We start from the raw sequence: 21059 nt of genomic DNA, 5'->3' as shown, positions 1-21059 counted from the left end.
AAAACATTTATCTGACAAATAATATGGAAGATATTGTCGTTTTTCTATGGTTGAAGTGTTTAATTCTAATAATTAATTTATGTTTTTCTGCAGTAGAAATGCCAAGTCACTTTTGCAGAGGAACCAAAATTTTAAATTATTAATTATACTTGATCAGACAAATCTTTAAGGGTACCTTTGTAAATCGGCCATTGCCATCTTTGCATGAAGGATAACTTGAAATTACACTTACAGACCCCCATCCCTGTAAGTGAAATATAATCTTAAATTCATTTTTATTATTACCTTTTATATCTTTACCTAAGAAAAAATAAAGGAGAAAAACTCTGTCATCAATTTAAAAATTGGAAATTTAGGATTTGTTAATCAGAATTGTAAATAAAACAAAAAAAGTTGTAAATCAGAAAAGCAACTCTTTTTAAGATTGTCAGACAATTTTTCGAATTTGTTTTACACATTTTTAACATAGTATTGTATCTGTCTTTAGGATGAAGAGCAGGAGGGGATAGTGAAAATCAGAGAAAACTCTCAATGTGTGGCATTTGGACTCTTCATGATTTGGTAAACTATATTTTTTTAATGCTTGAAGGCTTGTCCCGTTTCTGGAACTTGTTTTCGACATTGAAATGTTTAAAGTTAGGCTTTATGAGTTTTGTCGATTTATTTAGCGCTATAAAATTTTCAAATATCTAAATCTAATTGAAATATTTCTTTTTTAGTTATAACCGTACGTAGATAAAGAGTTATAACTCAAAGAAAAACAAATAAAAACAAATCTTTCCTTAAAAGAATTTAGTGTTTGCGAAAAACCTGAAATGAATAAAATGCCTTAGAACCGCGGGATTATTGTCAAAAAATTAAAACATTTGTCGCGATAGCAAGCGAAGAATCCAGCAATCTAACGGGAGACATATCATTGTCCTCCAAAATAACATGAAAACATAGTTTTATTTAATTAAGATAGTATAAGAAAATAATTGTGTTTTAAATAAAATACATTATATATCGGGGATTTCATTGGATTTTGTGTTTTTGCGAAAAAATTTTTTCTTAAAATTTTCTTATAACTCAAAGTCAAACATTAGGCTAAGAACATCTTGATATCTAGTACTCCCAAATCAATTCAGGGTTAGTCTATCTAAACCCCCTTTTAATTTTGTGCATGTTAATTCGTATTGATTATTGGAATGTAGATTTGTAAAACATATGGAGAAAACAAAAATAAAAAAACTAGAAAAGAAGATAAAAGATGGATATAACATTGCACCATATATCTATGAAAAGTTTATTTAAAAAAGAAAATTAGAATAATTTTAGGAATATATTTTAAATGTGAATACTCTACTTCAAACAGGTGTTAATGCAGTGAGCACCAGGTTTATAAATATTCATACTTTAAGTGCAGGAAGCGGTGGAAATTGTTGAATAAATTTATAAACAAAGTCTTGGAAGAGATACACCTAGCTACTTTCAATTAAATAAAAATACTAAATTGAAAGGTGGATAAAGAAATCATGAGATACACCTAGCTACTTTCAATTAAATGAAAATACTAAATTGAAAGGTGGATAAAGAAATCATGAGATACACCTAGCTACTTTCAATTAAATAAAAATACTAAATTGAAAGGTGGATAAAGAAATCATCAGCTTTTGCCACAAACTCAAATTTCCCAACCCCTGTCTCTTTGCAACCCAATATCGTAGACCTTTGTTATTCCAATCTATGAATTATGTCCAGGATTGAAATTGAAATATCAAAATCAGGAATATCAGGATGCAATGATGTAGGGACTAGAAAAGTAAAAAACTCAGATTTTTAAAACCTTTAGATTTGAGTTTAAACTAAACCATGATCGATAGGAAACCCTAATTCTTTGCCTTTATTTAAAAAGTGTCATTTAATGATTAAAAGCCAGTCGTCAAAAAAATATCTTTGAATTGCTTTTTAACGATTTCTATTGTAATTTTTCTATCTGGAAAAATATTTGATTCTAACAATATTTTATTTTTCTCCATGTGCTGCATAAAGACGCGATTCGCGATTCGCGAAACAATTTTATGATAATGATCAAAAATAGCATTTTTACTCATAATACGATTTTAAGGGTACTGTAGCAGCCCTTTAAATAAAAAGTGAAATTATTTAAGCATTCATATATATAAAAATTATAAATTGGTTAAACCAAGGTTTCAAATCAAAGAGAATAGAATATGTATTAGAGTGGAATTTAGACAATCTCTCGATATGAATTTTGTCAGTCCCTTTCAGCCTGAAAGGGAGTTCAAAGTGTACAAATTATGTAAATGTTCACAAATTAATATGCAGTAGAGTACATTAATACAGTATGTTCCCTAGACTATCCATTTCAATATCAAATTTTTTAAAATTGTTAAGTAAACTTTATAAAATGAATTAGGTGAATAAAAAACATTATTTGATTTATAGTTATAACGGAAAATCATCGTTTGTAAAGTGAAAGGCATAGAGTCTTTGTGAAATGATCATATGGTCAATTATGAAACCAGCCTATTTCATAATTTGGTTTTCTTTTAATATTAATTTTAGATTCTCTATAAAATGATTTTCAAGGGCCCAAAAGGTTATATAGCACAAATATGTGAAGTACACCTGCAGTATGGAAACAGTACAACAAAATGGCCATTTTACACTTTTTTCTAGTAAATTCTACTCAAATATATATTTTATTCTCTTTGTTTCAAATATATCCTATATTTTAAAATATACCTGATATCCTGAATATTTCATTTTCTAAACTTTCAATGTTAAATATTCATAAATATTCATATTTATTCTAAATAGAGGAAACTTAAGAACACAATTAGATAAGCAGGAATCAATATACTTTAGAATTTTTGGTTTAAAGGTTCAGCAGTATAACTGTTAATCTTGGACCAACATTCCTCTCAGGGGCTCTAGCTGCTAACTCGGAACAACATCTACATGAGCCTAGCTGCCCACTCGTACAGGTACACTTGCTTTACATTTGCAGTACACTTGCATTACCTTACTGTGTTTTTGCAGTAAACATGCAGTAAAACTTGCTATACACTTGCAGTACAATTGCAGTACAATTGCAGTACACTTGCAGTACACTTGCAGTACATTTGCAGTACACTTGCAGTACACTTGCAGTACACTTGTGTACACTTGCAGTGCACTTGCAGTACACTTGCAGTACACTCGCAGTACACTTGCAGTACACTTGCAGTACACGTGCAGTATATTTTCAGTTAACTGGAGTTAACTTGCAATAAAATAATAATATAGTTTCATAAACTACACTGCACTACACTACACTACACTACACTACACTACACTACACTACACTACACTACACTACACTACACTACACTACACTATACTAAACTACACGTGTAGTTCAGTATAGTACACCATAGTGCACTTGCAGTACACAACACATTGCAATTTCTAAAGTGCTGTATTATTAATTAGGGCCCCTACAGGCATTATATTCTGAACCTTCTCTGGATATCGATAAATTTACTCTGTATGGTTCTAACTATGTATCATCTGCATAAGCTCTACAGGTATTTTAGAACAAACTCTGTATAAAAAAACAAGTCCATCGTATATATGTTCCCTATAGCCGTCCAAAAGGCTGAACTGAATGGGCTGAGTTTTTTTGAGGGAACCCAGGGGTATCCCAGGCCGCAGAAGTAACATAGGCTAAAAAATAGTTTTAAAATATATGTATTTTTTTATTTCACGGGCAACACCAGGCACTGCAGCTAGTATAAGATAAATTTTATATTAACCCTATAAAAAGGCTGGGGTATCTGAATCTATGCATAGCCAGGGGGCGTCCTATGCACCCCCTCCTAGAAAAGGGCCTTAGAGTTAAGATTTATGGTTTAAATGTATGTTCATGGCCCAATTTTTCAAGGCCTGCTCATTAAAAAAAATTAGACAGCTAACTTTGATATGTAGTTTGGGTGCTAGAAAGGTTAAAAAAACCTTTACAAAAAAATGTGAGCTATAATTTTACATTTTTTTAAACGGACCGGACCTTTTACCGCCCAGTCTCATACCCTATGCATTCAAAAAAGAAATTCACAAAATATCCATTAAATTACTTTTCCTAAAAAGATGATATTGTCAAAAATGAGAGTGCTAGGGCAAAAAAAGGGAGGAGGGGGGAGGGAGTCAAACGCTCTCCCGGCCCATCTGTTAAGGGTTAATTATCGTCTCAGAATTTACTGTGCATTGCTAAATATATATAAAGAAATTAAGTCTTTTTTTCCCCAAACTCAAACACATGGTTATCCTGGGGTAACACGGGCTAAAGAAAAAAAAGAAAAAAAATCATTACCATTGTTTTTTCTTCAAAATTAAAATTTTAAATTTTTAAATTTTTTTAAATTCAAATATTATCAAAATGCCTATCTTATTCTACCTTACTCTAATTTATTAGATTAAATTATCTTCAATTCCTCTATTATTCCAAAGTTGTATGAATATTATCTATAAGTTAAAACTTGGCAAGAAAGTTATAAAATGATTAGAACTTTCATTGTTTCAACCTTTGTGTCCTGAGTGTTAAATACCATCCCTCCCATGCAGTAATTAGTGTCCTGAGTGTTAATTACTATCCCTCCGATGAATTAATTAGTGTCCTAAGTGTTAATAACCATCCCTCCAATGGAGTAATTAGTGTCCTGAGCGTTAAATACCATCCCTCCGACTGATTAAATAGTGTCCTAAGTGTTAATTACCATCCCTCCGCTGAAGTAATTAGTGTCCTAAGTGTTAATTACAATCCCTCCGATAAAGTAATTAGTGTCCTGAGTGTTAATTACAATCCCTCCGATTAAGTAGTCAGTGGCCTGAGTGTTAATTACCATCCCTCCGATGGAGTAATTAGTGTCCTGAGTGTTAATTACCATCACTCCAATGAAGTAATTAGTGACCTAATTGTTAAATACCATCACTCCGATGAATTAATTAGTGTCCTGATTGTTAAAAACCATCCCTCCGATGAAGTAATTAGTGTCCTGAGTGTTAATCACCATCCCTCCATGGAGTAATTAGTGCCCTGATTGTTAATTACCATCACTCCGAAGTAGTAATAAGTGTCCTGAGTGTTAATTACCATCCCTCCATGGAGTAATTAGTGTCCTGATTGTTAATTACCATCACTCCGATGAAGTAATTAGTGTCCTGAGTGTTAATTACCATCCCTCCATGGAGTAATTAGTGCCCTGATTGTTAAATACCATCCCTCCAGTAGAGTAATTAGTATTAAATCCCAATTGTGCATTTCCTCCGCTGAAAACGGTTTCCCTCCGGTGGCCTCGACTCCAGCGCAGGGGACCCAATACGCTGCTGAAAACTTCAATCTCTCCAGATGAAGAGCCATTTGAAAAGGAATTGAGTCTTTGCCAAAAACTGAAATTTTCTAATCCAAATGTCTATGCAACCTGAACGTGTAAACTTTATATTTCAAACTTTGACTTTTTGATCTAACATAACTTAAAGTTTGAAACATCTAAGAAAATAAGAGTTTGTTGCCAAGAAGACTTAGGTCCTACTCCACTGCCTGCACGAATAATAAAAAAAACTGTAATTGGAATAAAGGTTGTCTGCAGCAAGGTGACTTTTAAACCATGACTGAGCATATTTATCATTGAAAAGCTTATTTCTAAATTTATTTGTCTCTAGCTGGGTCTTGGTTCCCTTGAGGGATGGTCTCCTTGAGCTTTTGTCAAAGCAAAAATATTTCTTTTTATTTGGAAATTGATTATCTACTTCGATTTCCTTCAAATTGACTTACGGTTTTAAGCTACAAAGAGAAGGAGGGAAGTTGAGAAAATGACAATAATTTCTCATTTTTTAACTAATGAAGGGCTCACGGGTAAATCGCTTAAAATTAAGTCACCTGTTATTTAAAGTATTCCTAATTTAGAGACTTTACTCGATGCAATGTTGAAACGGTTAAGATAGCTAGCCTTTTAACTTCGATGATCAACATACAAACGGTAAATTGTTTTTTATTTTTTATTTTTAACACTTTTCCTGTTTTTGTACTTTCCCTGTTTTCCTTTGACTGTTTATTTTATACTTCAAGATATTTTTGTTATTTTCATTCTTAATTTAGTTCAGAGCTGTTTTTATTTGTTGTTTTATTGTTTACATTTTCTTTTTTTTTAGTATTTCCTTTAATTTGTTATTTTTAGTTTTATTTGTTTAATCTTAGTTGTTTTTTTGTAATTCTGGCATGAGAACTTTGTAGATAAAAATATTGTTTTCTTCTTTTATTTTTTGTTCTCATCCTATTTTTTATTTATTTAAAAATATACACAAAGTCTAGAGTTTCTCATAAAGGAATTAAGTTTTTACCACAAACTTAAATTTTATGCTCCCTATATCTTCGCAACCTGATGGTAAAAACCTGTTAGTGCAAACCTTTGATTATTTGATTAAACAGAAATCATAGTTTGAAATATCTCAGCTGCAGTACAACATTGGATTGCTAAGATAAAGGAATTAGAAAATCGGAGTTTGTGACAACGGCTAAATTCCTTTGACCAATTATTATTATTAGTAGTATTATTGTTATTATTATTATTATAATATATATTATTCCGGCTAAGGGATTATTTATTGCAATAAACTGAATAATAAGGTGCACCGTCCACTGCGTTACATTTCATATTATAATGTGCAGTTTTATATATCATGAGTAGTTTATTGTAAACAATTTACATGAAAGAGATAATCTTTTTTCTTTGTTTTCCAATTTTCCTAGGTTTTCAATATCTTCTTTCTTCTCATACTTATTGAGAGGCCGAAAATTTTGTATCTTAAATCCATGGGTTCAGCACTTGCTCAGTTTTAATCCGGCCCCCTCGACGATGTTTTCCTGGACGATGAAAACCTCATTAGACAATGTCTTGATTATCTCTTTGTGAATTTTTAGTTTATTCACAGATATAAACTTAAATTGTCTGATTTAAAAGTTTACACGATAGATATTTTAGGTTTTGTTCACAATTTCAGCATTGCCACATGTAATATACAGGGTTTCTCGCGCAACATGACAGTGAAGATAAAGAACTTAAATATCGTCTTAGATTTTCCTAATCATTCGCGGCATTTATTTGTCAGCTTACTTTTCTTTGTTTGATTTTAAAACTTCCCTAGTCCTGGTATTTCCAAAATGTGGTCTGCCTTTTTTGTGATTACAGGGGATATTACGAATTTTGTTCAGATTTCAATTTGTTAAATAAAAATCAAATTTGTCGAATTCTGTACGAAATTCTTAATATCTCCAGTAAATTGAATTTTTGAAGATTTTTATTTTTAGAATTCAAATTCTGATCCTCCAATTCGTCTGAAGGGTTATCTAGAGAACATAGAAAGAGAAGGATTACACAGAGTTAAAGTAAGTAAAAAAAAATAAGCGGTTAGGGCGCTTCGCGCTCCACTTTCCACTTTTTCGTGAGTGTACATACATTTCTGTTTTTAAGGCTGAAAGTCCATATATCATCTATATATAAAGCCCCTCCCCCCCAAAGAAAAAAATCTTGCTAGGATATGTGTGGGGGGGGGGGTATATGAATTTGAATGGTCAGAAGATATAAAAGTATAATTTTCAAGGAAAAATATTTCTTTCACTAGCAGGTTACATAATGCCAAGTAACAAGATTATCTTTAAGTTAAGAACCAATCTAAACTTTAAAGCAAAATCCTCTCACCTTATTTCAAATAGTTGAAAGCTTAGTTAGATTTTTAAATAAACTTTAAAGGGACTGTACAAATAATTTCAAACGCCTTTCATTCAAGAATGGGCATATCTGATTTATAACGGTACCCTTTAATATATCGTTGTTATTTTAGCTTGTAAATTTTCTCTTATTTTTTCAGAAGTACAAATGCGCAAGTCACTTTGTAAAACAAAGCTCTTTCAGGAACTGTCAGCCTAATTTTAAGAGAGGCATTACCGATTCACTCCGGTACCCTTTCAACTTTTAACTGATTAAGGATGAGAGACATGTACCGTATTGGTTATGTTACTAGAAGATGGGAGAAAATAAAATATTACTTCCAAATTTTTGAAAACCGTTTTTAACCATTAAAAACTAGATATTTTTAACGGATCAGATGTGTTGAGTACCAATTCTATAATAACGCAGAGTACACTTGGTTTTAAAACACTTCACCAACTAATTAAAAGATTTCTAAAAAGAGCTTTCTTCATTCGATTAGCAATCAAAGGTTTAAAAAGGTTTAAAGGGTACCGTTTAAAATCGGACACACATTTGCATGGAGGGTCACTTGAAATTACGCTTGCGTTCCTTTTCAGGCTAATTAAACCAGATACACCACTCTATAAATGGAGGGTCAATTGAACTTACGCTTACCTACCTTTTCAGGCTAACTAAACCGGATACACCACTCTATAAATGGAGGGTCATTTAAAATTAAGTTTACAGTCCCTTTAAATATTAGAAAAAAACTTTAGTTTCTTGATTCTGTTTATTTTAACCTGTTACAAAGGATTGGGTTTTATCTTTTATCTCAAATATTTAAACAATTCCCGGACGAAAATAAAATAACTAACAAAAGAAATAATATATATCTATTGTATGAGAAAAATAGGAGGATTCTTTATAAAGATAAAGGAACATAAATAATAAAGCCAGAATTTATTTCAAAACGTCGAAAATATCCCTCCCCCTATTCATGATTCCCCCCCCCTACTCCATGATATCCCCCCCCCCTCCGACTCCAAGTACAATTGATGATTTCTTTAAAAATTATTATAAAATCAATTTGTCTAATTCAACTTCTAATATTTTTTAGAAATCAGTAAATTCGATATTTTTTGAATAATTCAAATTTTTGAATAATTGTATATTGTTACAATTTTACTAGACACTTATCAAGTCACTCATGAAGTGAAATAGGACTGTTTCATCTGCACAATTGCTGTTTCTCATGCTCATTACACTTTTTAAAGCTATAACTTGTTTCTGAAAATCGTCTTTCTTTTTCAGAAATTTTCTGGTTATCACTGTAAATAGCTTGATTTTGCAATGAACACGTTTTATGTTACTACAACTGAAATCTAAAAAATAAAAAATAAGATTATTTAATTTAGATCTTCTCAATAATAACTGGAGCATATCTATTATTCTGGGGACCCTTGTTTCTAGTTACTCTATTACACCCTGGTTGGGAATGGAAGGATGCTAAAAAATCTATGCTTCATGAGGTAAATATAGAAAACTAGCTGAGGCACCCGCCGTTGCCCGTGTAATTTTTTTAAATTGAATTTTGAAAAAAATTATCATTGAAAAAGAATAAAATTTAAATTTGTTTAGCCTATGTTACCCATGGGGTACTCCTGGGTTCCCTAAAATAATGTCTGACCATTCGGTCCAGTCGTTTGGCCAGTTATAACTAACATATATTCATACAAATATATATGAGCGAAGAGCTTTATTAAATAGAATAAAACAAATAATAGATAAAAAACATTCCAATATAATAATAAGCACAAAGTATCAAGAAATTGAATCTTAGCCACAAACCTAAAGTTTGTCTTCATTATATCTTTGCAATCTAATGGTTTAAATCTTTGATATTTTAAACTAAGAATATTTAAAATAACAAAATTCATAGTTTGAAATGTCTTGGTCTACGACATTTGGTTTCAAATACATAAGGATTAGAAAATCAGAGTTTGTGTCAAATCCCCACACTCTCCACTCCACTAAACCCTACTATTTGGTTTCAAATACATAAGGATTATAAAATCAGAGTTTGTGTCAAATCCCCACACTCTCCACTCCACTAAACCCTACTATTTGGTTTCAAATACGTAAGGATTAGAAAATCAGAGTTTGTGTCAAATCCCCACACTCTCCACTCAACCCTACTATGTCTTCGGTCAGAGTACTGCAAATCACTGCAGTACATACTGAAAGCATAGTTGAGGGTGCCTAATTCTCTGACTCCGAGGTCCCTAAAATATGTTATAATCAGCTATTTTTCCTAATTTAGGTGTTTACTTAAATTATGACTGTAATGGTTAAATGAAAGGGGTATGGGCTGCAGCCTAAAAGATTTTAGAAGTTGATCGCGACTATTATTAGTTCTATCTGTTGTCACTAGAAATTGCAGATATAAAACGGTGTCAGAGTTATATATTTTAGATATAACTAATATTGGTAGCGAATTTAGGGTTTGCAGCGAAAAGGAAAAATCGTTTCTCAAAATTTCATTTCATCCCATTTCGCGAAAAATGCGAAATTTTCGAAAAATAAGAAATGCGAAAATTTCGCGAAAAAAATGCGAAAATTTTGCGACAAAATTCGGAGTTTAAAAAAACATGCAAAATTAATCAAAAAAAATCATCAAAGTACAGCTCCAACACCTATGATTTTTGCGAAATTTCGCTTAGTTTTCCCATTTTTCGCTTTTTTCATTTTCGCGAAAAAATGCGAAATTTCGCGAAAAAGTTATCGAAATACGAACGAAAAAGTTCGCATTTTTTCGCGAAACGTTTTGTTCGCTGCAAACCCTAGACGTGATCAACTCCTAACATTTTTTGGGCTTCAAATTAATGCAAGTTTAGATAAAGGGCAATGTCATCCAAAAGTTCCAAACGATGAACAAATAAAAGTGTCATGAGTAAAAAATGTTAAGTAATTATAAAAATCAATATTAAATTTATTATTATGTTTTTTGTCAGGTTTCATTACACGTTTCATTTGTTCATTCATTTGTGAATCCTCTCCTGTTTCTGGTTCTCCATAAATCCGCCAGAAATGCTGCTCTAGATATATTCTGCTGTTTCTGCTCAAGAAGTACAGGTAAATGTTATAAATTCTCAATGAATGCTGTTTTTAACGTTTTTTAGAAGTTACATAGGGTAACATCTATTTATAAATCCACGTGCTGAGGCTTCTGTTTTTAATACTGTTTCTGTTCGAAAAGTATTTACAATGTAAAAAAAAACATCTTGCTCACCTAACAGAAACTATTTTGAGATTATTAACATTAATCTAAATTTTGAACAGATTGTTCGTAAATTTGAAATACTTTTGTTACTTTGATATAAGGAACAAAATGTTCATTTTTTTAATGATTCTGAAACAAACTTTGATAAATAAGCAGTAATCTCTGTCGCATCAATATAGCATATATAACGTAGTAATCTCTGTCTGTTTGTTTGTAAGTTTGATCATTACTCAAAATCCTATTAACTACTTTGTCTCTAATTTTGATTGGTTTTATCCTGGTTAGCAGATTCTAAATGAAGTGGGTTGCATATTTAAAACTTAGTTTCCAGGCAAAAGTCTTCAGTTCCTAATCTACTATAGATACTTTTGTCAACTGTGTATTTATCAAATGTATATATCTGAAATTAAAGTGGTGCAAAAAGTATGACATTTTTTTCTGTGTAGGATATTAAATAGATTAAAATGGCGGGTTTTTAAAACGTCTCTGCTTTTGTTTTCAAGTGTTGATAAGGTTTAAAGGTACTTGTAAATTTTATTAAACTCCAGCAAACTAATTTCATAAAAGTTCACATAAAATGCAAGACTCATAGAATTGGAAAAATACTTTTTAATTCTTACAGTGATTGTCAGGAAATAATTTTTGAAATGCACTTTGCATTGTACTCATTTCGACGCATAACAAATTGTTTAAATAACTATAGAACTCTCCGTACTTGAATTTGGCTCCGGCGGTGCTTAAATAGTCGTTTTTGAAATAAATAAATTAACGGTTTGTATTTTGAAATAATTTGTCCCTCTCTTATTTATTTAATTTATAGAACTTTATGCATTATGATGTTTTTAATACGTGCTTTGATGTCTTTGAACCTTTGTCTTTCAATTTGTTTAGTTATTTTTACATAAAATAATCCTTGAAGGCACATTTAACGATTTCAAAAAACATCTGCCGCTAACACTGTTAATCAAATTGAAAATTGTTAATAAATTGTAACTCCGTTTTAGCTAAAAAACTAACGGCTACCTAGATTTTTTTTATTTTTATAATTTTAGCTAACCATTAACAAACAGCTAGATAAAAAACGAAGGTGCCCCCTTACCTCTCCCCACTTTAGAAAATTATTAGATAGCCCTTGTTTGCTTGGAGTGCAATATTTTTAATATAAATTTTATTCGTTAAAACTTAAATTAAGGGAAAAAATGATTTATTGCGGAAAATAATACAGTTTTTGGGTAAACAGTATTAATCAGAATGTAAAAACTTGCCTTTAGATTTCCATTGTAACAAGGGGGGGGGGTATTTTTTTAAATCCTATACCCCCTGAAAATTCTTAACTATCCTTGTCCTTCAGGGGGGAGTCGACGAGCGCAGCAGAATCCGTTCTCCTCCTCGGAGGTAGAAACAGAACTAGGAGATGATGATGTTCAGGGGCGGAGGAGTAATGGTAATTTCATGTAGGTAAAATACACACACACATCAAATATTATAGGTTTTCAGGGGCTCTCGTTGGAGTTTTACATGACCCTTCATTTGAAGACTAGTAAGACAGATTCACAACGGAACCATCTAATAAAGACCTTCTAAAAATGTGAAATATATTATATTTTCCTAGAATGTAAAGTGTTTAATTTTGAAAAATTTCCTCCAATCTAAAATTAAACAAATTTTCAAAGAGAAAAGCATAAATATTTTTGTAGTTCTTAATTGTACAAAGCTGTTTAAAGCACCGTTGTGAATCAGACAGGGTTTTACTAACCTTAGATGAATTGGTTCAATTGTAAATGCGTCTATTAGCATACATAGGTTTACAGTTTGATATTGTAGGTTTACTGGTTCAAATTATAGGTTTACAGTTTGATATTGTAGGTTTACAGGTCCATATTATAGGTTTAGGTTCATATTATAGGTTTACAGTTTGATATTGTAGGTTTACAGGTTCAAATTATAGGGTTACAGTTTGATATTGTAGGTTTACAGGTTCAAATGATAGGTTTACAGTTTGATATAGTAGGTTTATAGGTTCAAATATTAGGTTTACAGTTTAATATTTTAGGTTTACAGGTTCATATTATAGGTTTACAGTTTGATATTGTAGGTATACAGGTTCAAATTATAGGTTTACAGTTTGATATTGTAGGTTTACAGGTTCATATTATAGGTTTACAGTTTGATATAGTAGGTTTACAGGTTCAAATATTAGGTTTACAGTTAAATATTCTAGGGTTACATGTTCAAATCATAGGTTTTAAATATTATAGGTTTAATATTAAAGGTTTTAATATTATAGGTTAACGCGTTCAACGTTATTGGTTTGATATTATAGGTTTTAAATATTATAGGTTTAATATTATAGGTTTAATATTATAGGTTTTAATATTATAGGTTAACGTGTTCAACGTTATTGGTTTGATATTATAGGTTTTAAACTCTTCAAAAGAGAAATGTATAAATATACTGCATACTATACTATGTATAAATATACTGCATACTATACTATGTATAAATATACTGCATACTATACTATGTATAAATATACTGCATACTATACTATGTATAAATATACTGCATACTATACTATGTATAAATATACTGCATACTATACTATGTATAAATATACTGCATACTATTGGGATGAGAAATATGAATTATTGATAACCAAAAGAAAATGAGGTCTTATTGACCAGTTTTTAAAAAAGAATTCAGAATTTGAATTTTAGAAATGAATCAATTTATTAATAATGATGACCTATATTTCCAAAGCTCGGTCCTTAAATTTTCCCTATGCTTCCGGGTCAAAAGACAAAATAAGGGAATCAAGGGGAAAAATAATCTATTGAATTTGCAATTTCCAACAAAAGTACATACAATAACAAAGTATTGGTATCTACTGTAGTACATGCCATAAGCACCAAGAAAAATCATTTACAATAAGATCCCATGATCAAGAAAATGAATATTAAATATGTAGGAAATGCCCTACTCCATAAAGGTTTCTCACACATGTATCTATCCAGGTACAACTCAGTTTCACTATCACTATCAATGTCAAAGCCCAGACACGATCTCATAAACTATCAATTCCAAACCAATGGGAACAATCTCATCAGCTATCAATGTCAACATGGACACAAGCTTGTTAACTATCAATGCAAAATTAATGAGTACAATCTCGTCAGCTATCAATGTCAACACGGACACAATCTAGTAAACTATCAATGCCACACCAATGGGCACAATCTCATCACCTCTTTCGTTTAACAAGGAACGATTACTCTCTAACCGTAATCAAAGCAGAGTTTTTACCAACTGAGTATATTTAGTTTCTAGATTAAAGATAAAGTTTAACAGACATAATTACAAGTTTTGCGTCGTTATACATAACATAGTTAAGCTAGTCACAATATGGGTTTGATGGAGTTATATATATGGATCTAGGTTAGGTTAATTGCAATACATGATTTGCGTATTTTCTAATGAGCGCATTTAGCTCTACAGACAATGTACAACATAATTTAATATGGGCTGCTATATTTGCTAAAAATGGGGAGGGGGAAAGAATGTTGAAAAATAGGGCTATCTATCCCTTATTTTCTACAATTCAGCCACTCCACATCTTTTCTTGTTTTGCTTCCATTCTGATTTCTCTGCTGCAAACAGAGAATGTATGAACTTTTTTATATCAAACAGGCCAGGTTTCATCACTGGGGACTGGGTGACAGGAATTTGTACACCTTTCTCTTTAATGCAGTTGCATTGCCCTAATATGCAATTGTCTTCGTAAATACAAGTCATCCAGGTCATCCTCTAGTTCTTCATAGGATACAATTGGGATAACTTGTTGACTCCTTTTAAACCCTTCCCAGTGTCACCAGTTTGATTCTCCATGTTGCTGACTTCTCTTCGAAAAACACAAACCTACTACTTCATTCAGCTTCTGTTTTCTCCAGTTCTGCCACTCTTTTGCCTCCTTTATTTCCATTGACTACTCCTTTATTACTCCATCTCTCTTGGAAGTTTCGCGGATAATGTCTGCTTTTCCACAATTGAAACTGGAAAAATTTCATTTCTCCTATTATTACTACAGGGTGTCCCAAAAAACATGGGAATTCAGTGACGAATTCGAAGTCGGCTTTGTATAAGATTTATGATTTAGTATAGCGATTCCTACTTATATGAAAGCTGTCATCCCGGTGAATTTTTCGTCTGCTAAAGTTTAAATATTGTTGTTTGTTTATGTTTTGGTTCAATACGAGTGTACTAAATAAAATTAGAAGATTTCTAGTAAAAATAAAGTACACTGTTCATACTGCAGAAATGAAAAAAAATAATTATTGCAGAATATATGTGTACAATCAAACAGAAGACCCTGTTACGAGGTTTACTTGTCTATAAAAGACAAGTTAATCCAGGAGATATTTTAAGTGTTAACTTGACCAATTCTGGATGTTGGAAAACCCCAGTCGATACAGCATTGCTGTCAAAGATTTGTTTAACCGAATGGTAAGCATGTCAATCTATGCATTTCCTTAATTTCTCTTTCTTTATTCCGCCATATTTTCGTTATTTCTTCAACCAAATTCCTCGTTTTTTCATTTTCTTTTCATTAACTTTAATTCTAGTTCCGTTCTTTCATTAAAGAGACTGTGGTGGGGCTTTTAAGTGACCTTTTATTTAAAAAGAGTGGCATACACAATACATAACCAGTACTCTTTAATTCTTATTGAACAAGGTTTTTAAGGGTACTATTGTTCATTGTGAATCGGAAATGCCACTTTATAAATGGAGACAATTACTTGACAATTACTCAAACCCCTTAAATATTTCTTTTTGTATTCTTAACAATTCTTACTTCTTTTCCATTTCTTCAATTTCACACTGCAATTTTCATATTAGATTGGATGAATAGTGTCTCCTTATTTTCTAAAACTTATAAAATATGGTTTCTTCAATTGATCCGTTGTTTGCAGCCTTCAGCTGAGGAATGCACTCCTCCTTAACCAATTCTTGGTACATCTGAGAATTCATATTTCCGTGTATAAATTTTAAACCAAAGAGTCTTCCCTTACAGGTGCCGGCAAACACCATCAACTGAAAAAAATAATAATTATTCATTCTGAAGAAAAATACAAAGACCAAAGATACTGATACCTGGAGTAAGGTTGGGTTTAATTGATACTGGGACCTGGAGTAAGGTTGGGTTTAATTGATACTGGAACCTGGAGTAAGGTTGGGTTTAATTGATACTGGAACCTGGAGTAAGGTTGGGTTTAATTTTACCTTCTCTGCATGTTTCTCCTTCATGTGGATTAAGTTTCCATCAAGACCAGCTCTGCTTTCACCCCCTTTCTTTTTGGATCCAATGTACCGTGTACAGTTACGTGAATTAACCTCTCCATCTGCAAAACGAAAAATTTTTTCAATTAATTAAACTCATTTTTTTTATAAAACTTACGTAGTTTTTTATTTAAACATCCATTTTAAGTTTTAGTGTGAACAAATTCTTTTATTTGCATCTATTTGAAAAAAACAACAGTAATATTAAGTTCATTCTGCTTGGCACATCAAATTTATAATTCTTACCCAAGTAAAAGTTAGCTTCGTCAGTGAAAGGGATATTGATGAGTTCTTCATCTGAGAGCGTCACCAGCCACTCGCACATCTCAAACCTTTTATCCCTCTCCCCCTGTGATAGACGAAGCTGTTTTGCTGTAATCAATCTAAAAAAAATACAAGTTAAAGAATGTCCATATGTATATAATGAGAATGGCAGCGGAATCAAATAGTCATTTTTAGTGATGAAGTTTAAAACATGCCATTTTCTAGATTTCAGTTACACCTAGTTTACCAACTGACTGACTAAGGGTCAACTTGCCCCCCCCTCTTTTTCTTATTTTGATAAGAAACTATTTACTTATTGTCTCTGAAGTAGAAATTCAAAACTCACTTAATAGAAAAACTATAATTAAAACTAATCAATTTTGTAGCCTACTAATGAGGATATCTCATTCATCATTAAGCAGACAAAGTTTAAAAGGGCTTAAGGCAAAATTTCCAGTGAAATTAAATTTTTACAGTGGCGTTTCCGATTCACAACAGTACTCTTGTTCAGTGTTCATAGTTTTCGTGTTAAGACACAGAATAATAATACAGCATTTTATTAAAGTTTACGTAAAATATGCTCTAGCAGACAAAATTACATAATATGTCTTTACATCAGGTATTACAATACTAATCCTTAAAAAAGACGACATCGAATTCGTCACTGAATTCCCATGTTTTTTTGGGACACCCTGTATTTTACCTGCTTGGATTCTTCTTGTTCAATTCTTTAAGCTTCCTACAATCTTTCTCCAGATTACCGCTCACTTTGCGGAAGACTGTATTGCATTGACATCTTCATGACTTTCCTCTCTAACTGATTCATCTGATACTAAACCAGGCATTGCATGCATACCTACATATGAACTTGCCCAGTATTCCATATTTTATCTGTAGCCAAATCATGTGAAGTAGCCCTGGGGTCTGTGTTGATTGTTATCAGGTTAACCAGCTGATGATTCAGTACTGCCTTGATCTGACTCTCATTTTGCAGTACTTAAGGCATAAACTGTAGACATGTTCTCCGCTGTTCACAATGGCACAACCCCAAAACCATTGCATTCATGAACTCTGACAATGTTCTCTTAGCTAGTGCGTATTTTCCTATGTCTTCACATATGATTCTTTTTCTTTTTTTTTCTTTACTTCTACATCTTTTTGCACTGCTCCAACTACTCCCTGTAAAGCTCGTTTTCCCAACTCCATTTGCTCCAACCTCTGCATTATGATCTGAAATTCTGAGAGTGGAGGGTCTCCCCCTCCTCCGGCTTCTGTCATGCTTAGTTCTATCTCTGAACCGTCCTTACTAGGTAGCCTAGGGTACAATTAGCGATGTTAAAGTTTTCATTTTTATAAAAAACGATAGTTTCGTTATGAAAACGACGTTGAAAAATTGAAATTGGTCACAAATCGTTTTTAAAAAACGATAGTTTTTTAAAATGAACCATTGAAAAACAAAACAAAACGATTGTTTAACGATTGTTTTCAAAAACAACCCCAGGTACAATGATTCAACAGTGTTTAGTGTCCTCTTCTAAAATATCTCCTTGTCTTGTTTCTTTCAGTACTCCAGTAAACCAGGTACTAACTAGTTTTGTCTTCCTTGAAGTTCCAGGCATTTAACTAGGGTTTCTTGATTCTCACAGCTGCTTCCACTTTTGTAGTAAATGCCCTACTCCATAAGGGTTTCTTACAACAATATCTATCCAGGTACAAATCAGTTTCACTTTCTATTTCCAGCCAGGGAGCAATAGCTATGAACTGCACATTTTTACTTTTCTTTACTAGGAGTGTTGCTATTCAACCAAAGATAATCAAGTGACCCGCTCAGAAGTAATTATGTTGTAGGATTTAACAGAGAAATGTCCTCGAGTCTCATTTTGCTGCTTGTGAGAATGTTAGATGGTAGGTAGAGGAGATTTATAGATGAGGATAAGGGTTTGTAGGAGTGGCGTATTGTGAATGTTTCGTTAAAATGGAAACTATAATTGAAACCAACTCTGCATGATTAGCATTGATGATAAATACATCTTTCAATTTTTTAAATCAGATTTTCAATAATAGTTTTCTGTTTTCAGGAAGAGTTTGAGATATGGAGGCAGCAAACAAGAAACTGAATTATGAATAATTATCTAGTTTAATTAATATTGGTCCCTAAAATGGGTCATATGGTCCTTAAAAATGGTGTTTATTTAAAATTTTGATACAAACATGATCCATCAATTTTAAAGAATTTAGGCATGCTTTGGTGTAATTTTGTGCTTTTTCGTATTGTTTTCAATTGGTGTAATTTTGTGTTTTTTTCGTATTGTTTTCAATTGAAATATCACAAAATGCGTTGTCGATATTTACTATTTTTAACTAATTTAACTCTTGCTGAGGCATGACTATTTGCTCCTTTAGATCTATGAAACTTTTTTACTTTATTCTAAATATTATACTTCGAAAACGACGGACAATAAAATGAATAACTAAAATCAAAAGAACTGATTTCGTGAAACAAGCTCATATTTTCTAATCTTTGAAACAAAATTTCGTAGATCTTTGATTTATCTAGCTATGTCTTCTGTTGTATTAAAAATGTAAGTTTGAAATTTTAAAGTTTTTTTTACCATCAGATATTTAAGGATTAGAAAAACTAAGTTTAAGTGGCAAAAACTTTGGTTTCTGTTTTGACGATATGTAAAATACTATGTATATATTTTTATATTTTTTGGAGCTTGGTAAAACACTGTTTAGAGATAACACGCATATCTTTTATAATTTGTCGTTTAAAACTATAAGTTCTATACGTATACTACATTAATCAAATTTTCATAATTTTGGAAATCAATAAAATGACATATTTTCCATCATGAATAAATTGATATATCTTGAACGACATATAGTTCAATCTTTAAAACAACTAATTAAATTTTAAGATAAAGCAAGAAGTTTTCCCCTGCACTTGGTTATGCTAAAACATTTAAAATCTACTTATTTTTTTTTATCCAGAAGAATTTAATTTCTCGATGATTATACATAAAAACCACAAAAAAAGGGTTCTGAATACCATCCATCACTAATGAACAATATAATATTTATTACATTATTACATTCTTTTTTGAATATCTTCTTTTTTTTACTTTCAAACGTTTTTTTAAAATCCCAATCCTCATATTTTTCAAATTAGAATCAATTATTTTATGATATTTTTACAACATTATTTCATTCCACATTAGGTTAAAAAGCATGCAATATATTTATTGTTTTTAATATTTTTGTAAAACTGAAGTTTGAAATAGCTAAAGAATACTTGTTTAAATGTGTCTGTTTAATGTTTTGTAAACCCATGAACTTGTGTTATAATTAAGGCTCAAACTAAACATAAATGATTAACGAAGTGTAAAAACTTTAATCCCCTCAGATGTACACATTTAAATAATGAACCCATCGTCAGTGAAATTAATTTCTCTATGCTAAACAGAATTATAAACTGTTAGTCAGAAAAATTAAATATTAAAAATATGTAGTTTTTACTTTAACACCCTTCACCCAAGCAGTAATAAAGAATACTATTGTAATGCATGCATGTTGTTATGTAATCACGTGTTTCTAAAATTTGGCGTACCATTGCTTCGGTAATGGTTGTATTTGTACAGGGAGCCACATAAAAACATGACAGTTAGGAGACCTAATTAAACCAGTTCTAGTCTTAAAACAGACATCATGGATTACCCTTTTTTATAACAGTATTTGGGCATTTACAAAATGGGGTCTTCGTTTAATTAGAGGATTTCAAAATTATTAGTGATTTAAATAAATATCTCTCTTTCAGATTTTTATTCATGAAATACAACATGAAATTTCGTTACATAACTTCTAAAGATACACAGGAGGTTCAACACACGTTGAAAAGCCCAAAAGTTGTCCCATCTTATTTAAATTTACAATATGTCAAATTCAAAGACGATTTTAAAATCGTCTCTAAGCTGCCATGTTCAGTGGGACACCTTGTATTTGAATCAGGTGCTAATGTGAATAATATATTATGCGCTGTAAACCAAATTAAATTTGTATCCTAAATGTAAAATTTAAGATGTATAAAGCTTAAAATGTCTCAAATATATGTTTCCTTTATTATAATTTGGACAAATAAATCATATTTGTGTGATGTAAATAGAATATTATTTAGAAGAAAGAAATTTAGAAACTTAGAAACATTATTTTGCATTAAAACATTCAGCTATATTCAGAAATTTAGAAAAAAATATGGATAAGATGTGGATAAAATGTAGATGAAATGTGGATAAAATGTGGATGAAATGTGAATAAAATGTGGATAACATGTGGATAAAATGTGGATAAATTGTGAATGAAATGTGAATAAAATGTGAATAAAATGTGGATAAAATGTGGTAAAATGTGGATAAAATGTGGATAAAATGTGGATAAAATGTGAATAAAATACG

General features: G+C 31.3%; 2 protein-coding genes across 3 annotated transcripts in view; one reads left to right on the top strand and one right to left on the bottom strand.

The window, feature by feature from the left end:
- The window catches only part of LOC111707050 (uncharacterized), a 38189-nt gene extending 17428 nt beyond the window's left edge, over positions 1–20761 (top strand). Inside the window, exons 7-15 of one of the 2 annotated variants that reach the window (XM_023480047.1) lie at positions 488–561; positions 2888–2990; positions 3478–3572; positions 5948–6020; positions 7349–7426; positions 9146–9259; positions 10742–10862; positions 12362–12464; positions 18687–20761. In XM_023480047.1, the coding sequence (XP_023335815.1) occupies positions 488–561; positions 2888–2990; positions 3478–3572; positions 5948–6020; positions 7349–7426; positions 9146–9259; positions 10742–10862; positions 12362–12464; positions 18687–18732 (807 nt within the window). In that variant the 3' untranslated portion in view covers positions 18733–20761. Of the gene's footprint in view, positions 1–487; positions 562–2887; positions 2991–3477; positions 3573–5947; positions 6021–7348; positions 7427–9145; positions 9260–10741; positions 10863–12361; positions 12469–18686 lie in introns of both variants that reach the window. The other variant, XM_023480048.1, reaches the window with a different exon arrangement.
- On the bottom strand, positions 15916–16963 carry LOC111707051 (uncharacterized). The gene is made up of 3 exons (XM_023480049.1): positions 16591–16963; positions 16288–16406; positions 15916–16098 (listed from the first exon to the last, which is right to left on the bottom strand). The coding sequence occupies exons 1-3, from the start codon at positions 16667–16669 to the stop codon at positions 15931–15933; spliced, it is 366 nt and encodes a 121-aa protein (XP_023335817.1). The 5' UTR covers positions 16670–16963; the 3' UTR covers positions 15916–15930.
- Positions 20762–21059: the final 298 nt, after the last annotated feature.

Source organism: Eurytemora carolleeae, unplaced genomic scaffold (assembly GCF_000591075.1).
Source record: "Eurytemora carolleeae unplaced genomic scaffold, Eaff_2.0 scaffold594, whole genome shotgun sequence".
Classification (NCBI taxonomy): Eukaryota; Metazoa; Arthropoda; class Copepoda; order Calanoida; family Temoridae; genus Eurytemora; species Eurytemora carolleeae.
This window is presented reverse-complemented; position numbering and strand designations above follow the sequence as displayed.

Bases quoted from the DNA above. Each gene is read 5' to 3' on its own strand.
- LOC111707051 (XM_023480049.1), bottom strand. From the start codon at position 16,669: ATGTGCGAGTGGCTGGTGACGCTCTCAGATGAAGAACTCATCAATATC. The intron at 16,407-16,590 runs GTAAGAATTATA...TTCGTTTTGCAG, and splicing joins CGAAGCTAACTTTTACTTGG to ATGGAGAGGTTAATTCACGT. The intron at 16,099-16,287 runs GTAAAATTAAAC...TATTTTTTTCAG, and splicing joins AGGAGAAACATGCAGAGAAG to TTGATGGTGTTTGCCGGCAC.